At 42.6% G+C, this 12,418-nt stretch overlaps 1 protein-coding gene across 2 annotated transcripts; it reads right to left on the reverse strand.

Annotated features, from left to right (window-relative positions):
* Positions 1 to 5,969: 5,969 nt before the first annotated feature.
* foxj1a (forkhead box J1a) lies at positions 5,970 to 11,325 on the reverse strand. 2 transcript variants are annotated; one of them, XM_023819467.2, is made up of 3 exons: positions 11,126 to 11,325; positions 9,837 to 10,443; positions 5,970 to 8,791 (listed from the first exon to the last, which is right to left on the reverse strand). In XM_023819467.2, the coding sequence occupies exons 2-3, from the start codon at positions 10,404 to 10,406 to the stop codon at positions 7,922 to 7,924; spliced, it is 1,440 nt and encodes a 479-aa protein (XP_023675235.1). In that variant the 5' UTR covers positions 10,407 to 10,443; positions 11,126 to 11,325; the 3' UTR covers positions 5,970 to 7,921. The 2 variants fall into 2 exon arrangements, with proteins under 2 accessions (XP_023675235.1, XP_023675227.1); XM_023819459.2 differs by having other exon boundaries at positions 9,837 to 10,478.
* Positions 11,326 to 12,418: the final 1,093 nt, after the last annotated feature.

Raw genomic sequence — 12,418 nt, forward strand, 5'->3', positions numbered from 1 at the left:
GCTGTATTAGAAACTTTGAACCTGGAAGCAGCCTGCCAGACAGTGTAGCCTCTGCCAGCAGAACCAGGATTAAAAAATGCAGATTTTTTAAATATATTTATAGTGGTCTCCATATTCTAATTGCTTATCCATATATGGTCATGGGTAGTGAATAGGTTAGTACATGTTATTGTTATTGCTAGTCTACAAGTAACTTTATTTGTAAACAAGTGAGCATTGTTTGGACTACAATGTACAATGACTACTGCTTGTGGGGGCCTACATGTTCATGACTCTGTTCAGACAGTCCTCTGTTCTCATGCAGGCTGACAGCAGACCGAGCCATAATGCAAATTCCCCCATAAAAGGCCATGAATGAGATCAAAGCACAAGCACTGAATTGACAAAAGACACATAAAAAGAAGTGAAGATGATCACAATTTCCTATGTTTCTGTCACAACTTTGGGGATGAAGGACTCGAGGGCAGGCGTTGTACTAAAACAAAAAGGGCTTATTTGAATTAAAGACTAGAAACATGCTCATCAAGAGGGACCAAAACAAGAGAACTGGACAATAGGAAGGCCACTGGAAACAGGAAGGTTCAACGTCGGTGATTGAACTGGGGAACATCGAAGTGAGAAGCACATATATGGAACTAACGAGGGAACTAACAAGGGAGCTAACGAGAGGCAGCTGGGAGTGACTAACACGAGGGTTAGGAACGAGAGGTAAGATAAATGAGTAACAGGCATGGCTTGTTAGGGCCTCACTAGGGAGGAGACAGGAGTGTCAGCTGGATGTGGCAGGCAGGATGTGACACTTTCTTCATTTTGTCAGGTTTTTGTTTTTTGGTGCACAAAATATAACAAGAAGTGCTATAGTGACAGTAAAACCTGAAAGCCACACTTTTGTGTGCAATAAGTTTGTGCAGGTCACTTGTTCTGTTCGGTACAGTGGTTCGCTCAGCATGAGGACGTGTGAAGCTGGGACTTTTTGAAGTTAGTATCCTCACTCCCATAAAATGCAAGGAAGCTTGAAACAGCAAGACAGAAAAGAATATAAAAAGAAAATAATCGCTCATGATGAATAAGCAAAGCTCTGCCAGGACATCTACTAAAAGCCAAGGGGGGTGAAAAATAAAGGAATAAAATGCTTACTGTGTCCTTATTTGTTTGCAGCGTTTACAATGGTGCAGGGGGGCGACTGGGGGTGTCATGTCAACTCATTGAATCAAGCCAAGTCTTCCTCCTCACTGAGGGCTGCTTAGTTTCAGGATTTGCTTCGTTTACCCCGCCCTCTATTCTCAGGCAGGCCTGAGCTTGCCCACTGAACACACAGATCACAGCGTCAGGCCAGGCCGTTGGTGAACGCGCACAGCTTCGTGACGTTTGTTTACCTCTCATTTCTCAGTTGTCCTCTAGAGCAATGCGGCAGGGCCACATGCCGATGCATTATTCACTCACCTGTGCAGCTGTGAAGGACAGGCTAATTGGTGGCAGTGGGTGTTACAGCCATTTTGGTACCTGTAGCTAGAGACCTGTCTAGAAAGAAGTCAGCTTCTTGAACAATTGCATTGCTCAACGATTTTGGACAGTTATGTTTTTTCAGATTGCTATGACATTAGGACACCATTCTCAATAAAGGGATTATATAAAGTATTCCAGTGGATGTCCAAAGTTCACCTATCTGTGATTTAATGCATGCTGCCAAAAAGGCCGTTCAGAACTTTGAAATGACTAATGGAATTTAAAAAGTACAGTGTACAATGTTAGCGTCACGGAAAACCGGCAGCACGCATTTTGGATGCATACATACACAAAGCCTACTGAATGTCAGACAGGAAGAGAAGAGCTTTAGAAGAAGCTCGTAGACCTTAGGATTCTGGGGAGAATTCAGCATGGTATCTGTGATCACTGCAATATTCATCACACAACCACCCAATGATCTCAGACTTCCTGTCATCACCAGCGCGCCCTGGAGCACCTGATACACCAGAAGAACCTTATCAAATCTCCCGCCTACCTGCTGTCCCTCCTTCCACTGAGTACGAAGGAGGTGACATATGTTTGCAAGGAATTAATGACGCTAGTCACTCACCCACCTGGACTGGGGGGGGGGGGGCAGCAAAGGGGGCTCAAGAAGACATTCAGAGAGGTTCCACTGCCCAGACCTCTCATACAACTCTTTCCGGAATGCCATTGTTATTTCCCAACAAGACTGAGTGTTTGGTTAGATCGGCCAGTAATGGCAAAGTTAAAACAGTGCAGTGTTTCACAGCTCCAGGCAGCTGTTGTGTAGTGGAATTTCACTGAGAGATAGTTGGATAGTGAATTGGGACTTTGAGAAACACAAAGAAAACAGTCATGGTGAACTATAGTTCCCAGAATGGCTTTTTCCCACTTTTATTTCATTTCCAATCATCTGCCCCTAAAAACACTGAGAGCAGAATAATGGACCTTCTCGCCAAGCTGTGCTCACTGGCTGCTTGTTCCCTTTGCCGGTGACGCACATCAGGAAACTTTCTCGCTTCTGTCTCCCAGGAAGACTCGTCAGCTCATGCTGCTGTAATGAGCAGCCTCTCCGCAGCCTCTCCGCCAACCACATCCCAGTGTTGGCTCAAAGGTTCCCAGTGTCCCAACAGGTCACATTCACCACTGTCCCGCAATCAGCTCTGTCACCACGTTTTTCTGTAACTTTGTACGATATCATCACAGATACTGAAAATGCAAGTAATACTTGTTATAAAGACAAAATTCTTTCCAATTATGAGTTAGTGCCTCTGCCAAGGCATGGATACTTACGAATCAGCCGACTTGCCTAAGTTCCCTTTAAAGGCCAATGATAAGATACAGGATTGCATCTTCCTTGATTTATCCTTGGAGATTAATGAAGTTATCTCTCTATGGAGAGTTACTCATTTCATCTATCAGAAACAATGAAGCCATATCCATTGAAATGTCGGTTAATACGTTGATATATATATCTAAAAATTAGGTCTGTTTTTTTTCTATAGCAGTTTTCTTAAATCTCGATAAACGGGTCTAATTATCATTAGGCCTTCACCTCCCGTGGAGCGAAAAGGCCCAGCATATCACAGAGCACTGGAGGATCTAGCTCCCCTGCCTAGTAGCACTTAATGCGGAGGAAGACCTGGCAGCCCCTGCTTGCATCTTGCTGTTGTTTCATTCTATGCAGCACATCGCTTCTTACACCCAAAAACCACAACAAACACATTCCGCGTCTTTGAATCGCCTAGACGGTGTGAGGGGCTTATTCCGGTGTATTATACCAGAAACACACACTGTTTCAAAAACCTACTTTGAATATACCCCTGCTGATTGGGGTTATTAAAAGTTCACTTTGGTGAAGCAAATGCACCTTTACAAAGACGTGCGTGGCGGCTGTAATTAATCTCAACCGCCAGCGACTTCTCCCTCTCCACAGTCACTGTTCCCTCCGCAAGCTACCCTAACCCTCCCGGGCCCAGAGGATCAACAGTGGAGGCTCTCGCATTCTCCTTGCCGTCTACATGACAAAAGGACTGGCAGTTGTCTGGGAGACTGCCTTTCATTAGCCATGTGATAAAAAAGATGGATTCCCTGTTTCCCCTGTGCCTCTCCCCCAGTCCGAGCCTCCCCCCTCCCTTTCTGAAACGTCGGGACAAGCTGAACTCCCGAGGCTTCCAACCACCAGAGGCCTGACCACCCTCCCTGTCTGCGCTCAGGCCAGAATACCAATAGGGTTGTGGGGCAACTGTGAAAAATACGTCCTAAAGGCAGCCTTGTTATTCCTTGGTGACGCCGCCAAGCTAATATTTTCACAAGGCCCGAAAATCCTAAGGATCAGCACGTCACAGTTGGCTGAGCAGACACTCGTGCCTCTCCGGGTCACTTTCTGTCTTGGTCCAGCCCCTCTTGTCTTTTTTTCAATCAGTCGTTGTTTTCTCATTGGGCTCATGGGGGGGGGGGAGGGGTATGGGGGTGCAAGTATGAAGCTGTGCATGAACATATGCTTTGTGTGCTGTTGACAACTTTAATTTATAAAAGTTTCAGAAACAAATGGATGTTTACAGAAGTATATCACATAAAACTAAACTTAAATGCACATGCATCCATCTATCCATCCATCCTCAAACTGCTAATCCTGGACAGGGTCGCAGGGATAAATGCATATCATAAACAGTAATGCAGATCCAAAATGTTATCTGGAACATACAGGAAATCATAGACTTGTTTGTTTCTAAAATACTTCTGTGGACCTTAAAATTTATTTTCTATTAAGTAGCTGGGGAAGGAAAACCTTACTTTTTATAATATGCCACCTGACATAGAAAAGACACAGATGAGAAGTCGCAAGTTTGCAGGGAAATTGAGTTTTCCTTTATTGAAATGGTCCGTTCCGTTTTGTACGCATGTTTGTACCGACATGCGAGTGTCTTTCTGTGCCTGTTATTGATTCAAGCTGTTTCTGAACCGAAAATCAAAGCTCTTCATTTTTGTTATAATTGCACAGCATCAATAACACCACCAAGCATTTCTTTTTCACAGTGTTTCTGAAATGTATCTAAAAAATTCACATGAATATCACAGTATCACACAATAATGTGCTATATCCTGATGTCTAACAAAGCGTGCAGCTTTTAAAGAAATTAAGTAACTTTTTTGCTGACATATTGAGCTTTGAGTCTTAAAGTGTTCCTTGGATGACACGGGCAGGGTTACCACCTAAGCATGGGTATCTCCTTACACAAAGCTGTCAGTGAGGTTGGGAAATAATGCTGGCATCATATTACGGTAGCTTCTCTTCTAACAAACCTACCTAATAATTATAGATCGGTCCTGAGCGTGAGCACTTGCCTGAGAGAAACAGGACATCTTCTCAATAGGTGCGTGTCTACCTAAAGTATGACCTCAGGCTGCTAATGCCGGTCAGCCACCCTATCCGCTTAGAGGACGTCCTCGCAGAGCATGAAGACACAGTTCATCTAATCTCACCTGAAAGCCATTATACCATGTAAGGAGTTCATACATTATTGATAAGGTTCCATGTCAGGCTTAAACTGCTCCCCTCAGCATTAGTTTTTAACTCTAACATTATTTTGCACTTCCTCATTTGTTGCAGCTGCCCAGCAGTCCTTCCCTGAAATCGCCGTGTGAGAGGAGCGTTCGGCAAGAAGGACATTTAATCGCAAACAGAAGTCCACAAGTATTCATCAGAAATCATAAAACACCCCTGCGAAAGGGAATTTGTCCGCGGGAATTTGTCCAAAGTCAAAAAGAGACGTTTCCTATCGACAGGTCCTTGATGTAATGCCACATAAATCCATCACTATAAGTTGTGGGACAATGGAGACACAGAAAGCTGACAGAGAAAGCCCCTAAGGTTGAGTAAGGCTGAACAAAAAGAGACGTCCAAACAGAGTACACATCTATTTAGACCCCACACGGACCCAGCGGGGGGGAGGGGGGGGGAGGCGACCCTGGGAGACAATGATCTGACTGAGCACAGACAAAGGTGGATACAGAAGCACATCCCTGACTACTGAGGCTCACCCGCAGGACACATGACACAGGAAACAGGACATTTTTTAGCAAATACAGGCTAGCTAATAAATAGCACCTTGAAAACATTCCCTTTTACTAACTAATCTCTAAGGAGCAAACCAAAGTACATTATTATTCTTTGGTTTTTCTTTTTATTATTGTTATTATTATTGTTGTTGTTGTCATGTTGTTCTTGTTGTTGTTATTATCATACCTGCGGCATGTTTCAGGAAGTTGTCAGATTTAAGGTAGTCTGGGCTAAATGAACTTTATCTTTATTCACTTATATTTACCCCAGGCTACCTTAAATCCAACAAGTTATCCGGCTAAGCAAGAAACCCTGCTTTGTGGAACTGGCCCCTGGGTAACAACCAATAAACATACTGAGAAAATTAAACACTCGGAGTAAACGAGAAGTAATCGAGAAACACCAAAGAATCACCCAGCAAATTTAAAGAATTTTATTGAAAATAAAACATTAAAACACGACAGGGGTTGTTGCACCAGCACTCCTGAACTGCATATTTCAGCGTCACAAAACAAAAAGTTACAGACAAAGATAAAAAAACAAACACAACACGCTCTCAGGTATTATGTATACAGGACATAGAACAGCAGAGTCTGGTTTGGGCTGCGCTTTAGGGACAAGTTGTTCATAATGGTCCTTTGTGTGTACATACTGAGTCACTAAGAAGGAAAACATCTTTTTATTTTTCTTTAAAATGGAGCTAGAACATTATTCATAATCAACATCAGCTTGGTGACTGCTGATGGTTCCTGAAAGAGACCGCAACTAGTGTGTCATGCAATAACATGTAAAATGAGAAATAAACAATTTCTCCTAAGGAGGTGACTGCGGCTTGTTCTCAAATTTTGCTACCTTTGCCAACAGGAAACAGCAGCCTCTGCACGTCAAAAATTTAAGCACACCTGTTGTTCTATACTCCAAAATAATCCAGATATAACAGTTCTCACTTCTCCTACAGCAATGGATATTACCCAATAAATATAAAACATCCCAAAGACCTAATGATTATATTCCAATACCTTTATCTAAATTCTCCAAAAAATAGCAAAGCTTATATTAATCACTAGAGTCCTAATTTTGGTCTTTGCACCCAAAAAGTAGTTAAATTGTAACATTTTGTATGTGAGCACTTATCTAAGACCACTTCATTAAGGAATTTATCTTTAATTTTATGTTAAACAGATGAGATTATTACAATAAAACTACTGCTCAGTGATCAACAGAAGCTGCCTTGCCGTTTTATGCTTTAATATCTGACATGCGATTATCTGGTCTGAACTTGGAAAAAAAAAGAAAGAAATCAGTACAAACATTTCTGGTAATAAATTTATATTAAAAAAATCCTATTTTCTTCTGTTTTGTGTGCATAGTAGAAGAACAGTGATCATTTGAACCAGTTTACTTCAAAAGCAGGGAAGTCCAAACAAAAACAAGCTTCATGATTAATCCACCTTAAAACTATGATCATTTGGCACATAAGTCTCATCTATTTATTAGAGAGTTTTATATTTTGTTATAGACAAAAACACTTAACCTGTTATCTCCCCAGTTGCCTGTTTGAGTCAGTCTAAGGGATCAGAATTAGCTCCAGTCCGCTAGATGAGAGACAGTTAGGAGTGACGCCTGGTGCTCAGTGATACCCAACTAACAATCAGGTCTTCATAAGACTTACGTATGAAGATCTAGCTTTTAGTGCGTCCTGTTTCTTCTCATTACATGGCCTCTGCTTCCCATTATCTAAGGGATATTGAAGCCCAGAATGAATGATCTGACAGATCAAACACAGCAGAATTGATGTTCATCCATTTTTTTATCGCCTGTGTTTAATTTCTACACAATGCTGTATGATTTTGTTGACTGCTGTCAAGTAGGCATGACTATGAATCATGATCAGAAATTGGAGGTGAATCAACGGTGTCTGAACTGCAAGAAAACTGACTTAGTTGTTAAAAAAAACATGAAACCTTACTGCACATATTTCTAACATAGGATTATTTTCCAAAGTCAGAATTTGATGCTTTTTGTGGAAGCCCTTATTTTAGCATTCACAAAGTCTGACCAAGTGTTAAAGTTTTTAAAAGGTCACATTGCTGTTCTCTGTGGCAGTTTTTGGCCTGTGTTGATGTTGCATTTTGAGATTCCATACAATTTGCTCAATGCTTATTAAGGGTTATTCAAAGAAAGCTACCATTTGACAATATTTCGAACATGACAGTATCATAAAAGGTTCCACACCTCTGCATGCTAGGCCAAAGTTTGGAATGAAAGCTCAATGTCCTTAGAGGTAAAAACAGTCTCCTCACTCTTTAAATGAGTTGATTCTTCCCTAAATCACCTGCTTCCAGCTCAGGAACAGAGAATACACCTTATTCAAAGCATGGATTCGATCTTACTGCTGAGATCACCATTAAGGGAGTCTCCAAGGTCGAATAGCTGGTCGATGTTCACAGCTGAATTGCAGAGAAAGTCAGCCCGCTTGTCCTGCCCCTCTTCATCATCCTGTTCAGGCCAGGGACTCTGCAGGAAAGCGGTGGTCAGAAACGTCCCCTCGTCGAAATCCAAGCTGCTCTCCTGCGTCTCGGATAAAACATGGCTGCTTGAAGCATCACCAGATGTCTCCAGAGGGCTCCACTGCTCCGGACGGCCAATATGTATGCCGTGTATTGTCAGGTCCTCGTCGTGCTCTATGGGGCTCAGCTGGCTGGTGCTGTCCAGGATGAGGTCGCCGGTCAAGGCTGAGTCCAGCAGGGCATCCCAGTCAAAGTCCCCCTTCAGAGATCCCAGCTCCTTCTGCTCGTCAGGAGATAGCAAGGGCGAACTGCAGCGCCGAAGACCTTTAACTCCCGTGATCCTGAGCTGTTGGGCTTGCTTCCTCTTGGAACCACACCTCTTTCCCCTGCCGGATGTAGCAATCTCCCTGTTGGACGGGTCCCAATTCTGGTCCACTGCCGTAGCCGCTTCAAAGTCCCGCAGCAGCTGTTGAGACTCTGGGCTGACCAGCAGCTCGCTGTGTCCAGCAGGGAGGGGGCTCGATAGCCCCAGGGGTGCTGCTCTCACCCTGGCCTGCAGCACGGGGTTGATCTGCACAGGCGGATGCCGATGCTTCTTGTAAACGCCGCTCATCAGTCGGTCTGCATACTGGGGGTCGATCTTCCAGAAGCCTCCTTTTCCAGGTTCATCCTTCTGCCTTGGGACTTTTATGAAGCACTTGTTCAATGACAGGTTGTGCCGGATTGAGTTCTGCAAAGATTCGTTGAGAAAACGCCAATCGATGACAGTAATTAATGCGTTCTTCTGAAGCTCAAAACAGTCAAAATAACTAACAATTAATCATTCTAATCATGAAAGCAAAAATGATTATGAAAGTCAACAGCATATGCAACAGTACAGACTGTTACGTTGCTCCAGCTCACGTTAACTTATAAAGACTATGGTCTTCTTCTACAGGTTAAATATTACTGAACCTGTGCTTTGGTTTAGAAAACCAAAATTGTGTAGGAATGCACCTAATTAGTCTTAGCAAAACGTTACAATAAGGAGGCTAAATAGATTCAGCAATGATTTATCAAGTTCCCTAACCATCTGGATCTGATTGCTTTTAAGTATAAAAACATTCTCTTAACATTAAGCCATCACAATATAACCCTTTGCTTTTTTTAGCCCAATTAACTTTTTTTCCTGTCTGATTATCTCTCTGCTGAAGCAAAAAGGCAACAAAAAAAAATCCAGAATACTTATTAAATATGATGTCAGAAAGTGGTGAATATGGATTGGCTATGACTGGCACAGCTGTGACGGCTGACGTGAATGCACTTGATTACACACAATGCTCCAGTCCTAACACTTCTCAAATATGGCAGCTCGCCCAGAGCTCTCGAAAATATCCAGCCTAACAAAAAAGTCTGACTCCTTCCCTTAAAACAGAACCGTGCCCAGCTGCAACTTGCCCCCCCCCAAAATACACAGAGCTCACCAAGGGCTACATCAACTGCTGCAGGGAGTACTTCCCCGCCTGGCATGTTAAAAAAAACAAGGAAGGAAGAAATGCTGGCATGATTTTGATTCAAAAGAGCTCCAACTTATCAGTTTGACTAACTGCAAGCTTATAGTGTGTAATGGGTGGCCAAATGTATTCTGTCAGATACACACTCAATACTACTGTTCCCTGTCTCTGACTGTATTTGTGTCCACTATCTCTCACAAATATAAAGTAAAACACAGTCAATAAATGACAGCTGTACAGTTCATAAATCCGTATAAATACAACAAAATACATCCCACTCACCTGCCAAGTGGGGTCAGCATATCGGAAGTAGCAGAAATTGTCTGTGATCCACTTGTAGATGCAGGAGAGCGTGATCTTGGTCTTTTTGCTGGCCTGCATCGCCATGCAGATCAGCGTGGCGTAAGAATAGGGTGGCTTAATGTGTGGGTTGGTCTTGTAGTCTACCTCCTCTGGGCTGTGGCCGTACGTGGTAAAAGCGGACGAGGGGAGGCCCCTACAGAAGGCCGCAGCTGTTGGCTTGCCCGGGGTGTGTGGCATGCCCATGGATGCCGGATCTGCTGCCATGGGAGATGCGGGGGCCTCAGATCCCACTAATCGCTGGTGTCCATAGAGGCTGTGGTGCTGGGCGGACAGGGGTGCCACCTGGCCTCCGCTGGCGTTGATGATGGAGAATTCCTGGAGCCACTGCAGGCTGGTCAGGCTGTCGTCCAGGTTGACCGAGCCTCCGCAGCTGCTGCCGGTACGGCCCATGTTCTCATCCCGCTCCTCTGCCTCTGCAGCTGCAGTCACCACCACCTCCTCCAGGCCCATAGAGCCCTCGAGCCAGGAGTCTGCACTGCTCAGAGACATGACCACTTCTCTCTCCTTCCCACCAGCTGTCTAACTGCTGTTGGCAGGTACAATGCAAGAGCTAGCAAAGACCTGACAGCAAAAAAGGACAGTAAGGATTCACATATGGCCATATCTGTAGTATATTTCACTCCTGCCCATCATATATCAGTTACTTATATTAGTAAATTAACTGGGTAAACCGGATCTGTCAAATCTAAAACATTTTTCATTGAAAAGAAATTTTTCATTACGATTATAATTCAAATGCTCAAAACATACACTACTAAGAAACAGAGTCCCGTGACGCCAAGACTGAGGCAGCGTAATATGCAGGACGGTCATAGAACTTTCCTGAAATTCTCGCGGTCGCTCTCAGAAGCTACAGCTGCTCTGTTAATGATTGCGATGGAGTTGCGTGCCGACATCAAGCAACGGAGATGCAGGTACCAATTTATTTATAGGCCTTTTTCAAATAAATTAAATTAGTGATATTTTTGAAAATATCGATAATGATAGTATTCACTACAGAAAAAAAAATATATAATTTATTTTTCGTGTGTGGGTGCGTATTAAAAATTGCAGTACATCATGCATATTAAATGATATGGCAATTTGTACATTTATGTATATTGTATACGAAATGAACGCTGCTTTCACGTTAACATTCAATAATTGCCATGCAAATATTTTTTAGTAGTATTATAATAAAATATTCTTATTAGTACTGAACAACTCACCTTCTCAATACGAAAGAGAATTATAAATATTTTAAATCCTTGACAAAACTCCTGATGCTCTACGTTGATGAAATCCTTGCACATACACCTGCTACCAGCTCTCACTCTCCTGTAAAGAAACCCAAAGTAGGCAGTTTCGACCGCTTCGCAATGTTGTGTCCGGAAATTTGGTATCTTGTCAACGGTGGCAGCAACAGGAAAGCTCTTGGGGGCAGTTTAATACCTGCACCAAGAGGTTTGCCTGAACACCATAGAAACGGCACACCCCCTTGTAAACAGCTTCCTCGTCTCCCATTGGTCGAGGGGTTGCTATAGCATTCCATTTTAATCATTTTCTCACTTCGGGTTTGACTACCTCAAAGTTAATTCAGACTGATAATAGAGAAAGGAGTTGGGGGTGGGGCGGTTTTCAGGGTGAACTTTACCTTTTTTCCATGCAAATCAGTTGGATATGTAGCCTGGCAGTCGGAAGGATCGAAAAAAATATGTAAAATGATGCCTTGTGATGATATACTATAGTAACGTTTTAGACGAGCTCTTTAAATGACTGTCCTCATGATTTCCGCGTGCCATTCTAGATAAACTGGGACTTAAGCCCCACAATGTTGAAAATGCATCTGTCATGAGCGAGACATTTGAAAATATTTGGCTGGATAAACAAATTCGGAGAAAAAAAAAGGATACGTTTTACTGATGTGAACATGGTGGATCACGTAAAAGCTTTTGCTCTCGCAGAAACTATGTCTATCTGTTTATTTGGTATCCATTACTGAACATTTTAGGTGAAAATGTTATCTTAATTAACATACTGCAGGTATCAGCAGTTAAGTAATGTAAATTGGACGATATATTAATAGAGTTTAGCTTGACTTTCATTATCGTTATATTGATCAAAGTACCTGTCAAGTTCAATATCCATAGGCAAAAGGCTATAGAAATTATAACTATGATACCACGTAATTTTTATTTAGTTTGCTACCAGTTTACAATAGATGCACCAAGTGAATAAAGCTGCACAAATAAATAAATAAATCGTTTAAACCCAGGTGACCTATTATTTATTATGTTTTGTGTGCTGTTCAGCAATAAGATTGTAAACAAACCCGCTGAAACGGGAACTACACGAGTCTGGTGAAACAACCTCTTAAACCAAAAATGGTTTTCTTTTGTTTTGATAACACACATTTTAAATGATTTTCATTCCAAACCGCGTATTAATGGAGGCACCTACAGTAGGAGCAGGCGAATATAGCTAGTATATGATTGAAATGTAATTCTTCAGACTACAGTATT

Source organism: Paramormyrops kingsleyae, chromosome 5, assembly GCF_048594095.1.
Source record: "Paramormyrops kingsleyae isolate MSU_618 chromosome 5, PKINGS_0.4, whole genome shotgun sequence".
Lineage (NCBI taxonomy): Eukaryota > Metazoa > Chordata > Actinopteri > Osteoglossiformes > Mormyridae > Paramormyrops > Paramormyrops kingsleyae.

Coding starts and splice junctions, on each gene's coding strand:
- foxj1a (XM_023819467.2), bottom strand. CDS start 10,406: ATGTCTCTGAGCAGTGCAGACTCCTGGCTCGAGGGCTCTATGGGCCTG. Junction 8,792..9,836: donor ATGCTGACCCCACTTGGCAG/GTGAGTGGGATG, acceptor GAATCTTTGCAG/AACTCAATCCGGCACAACCT.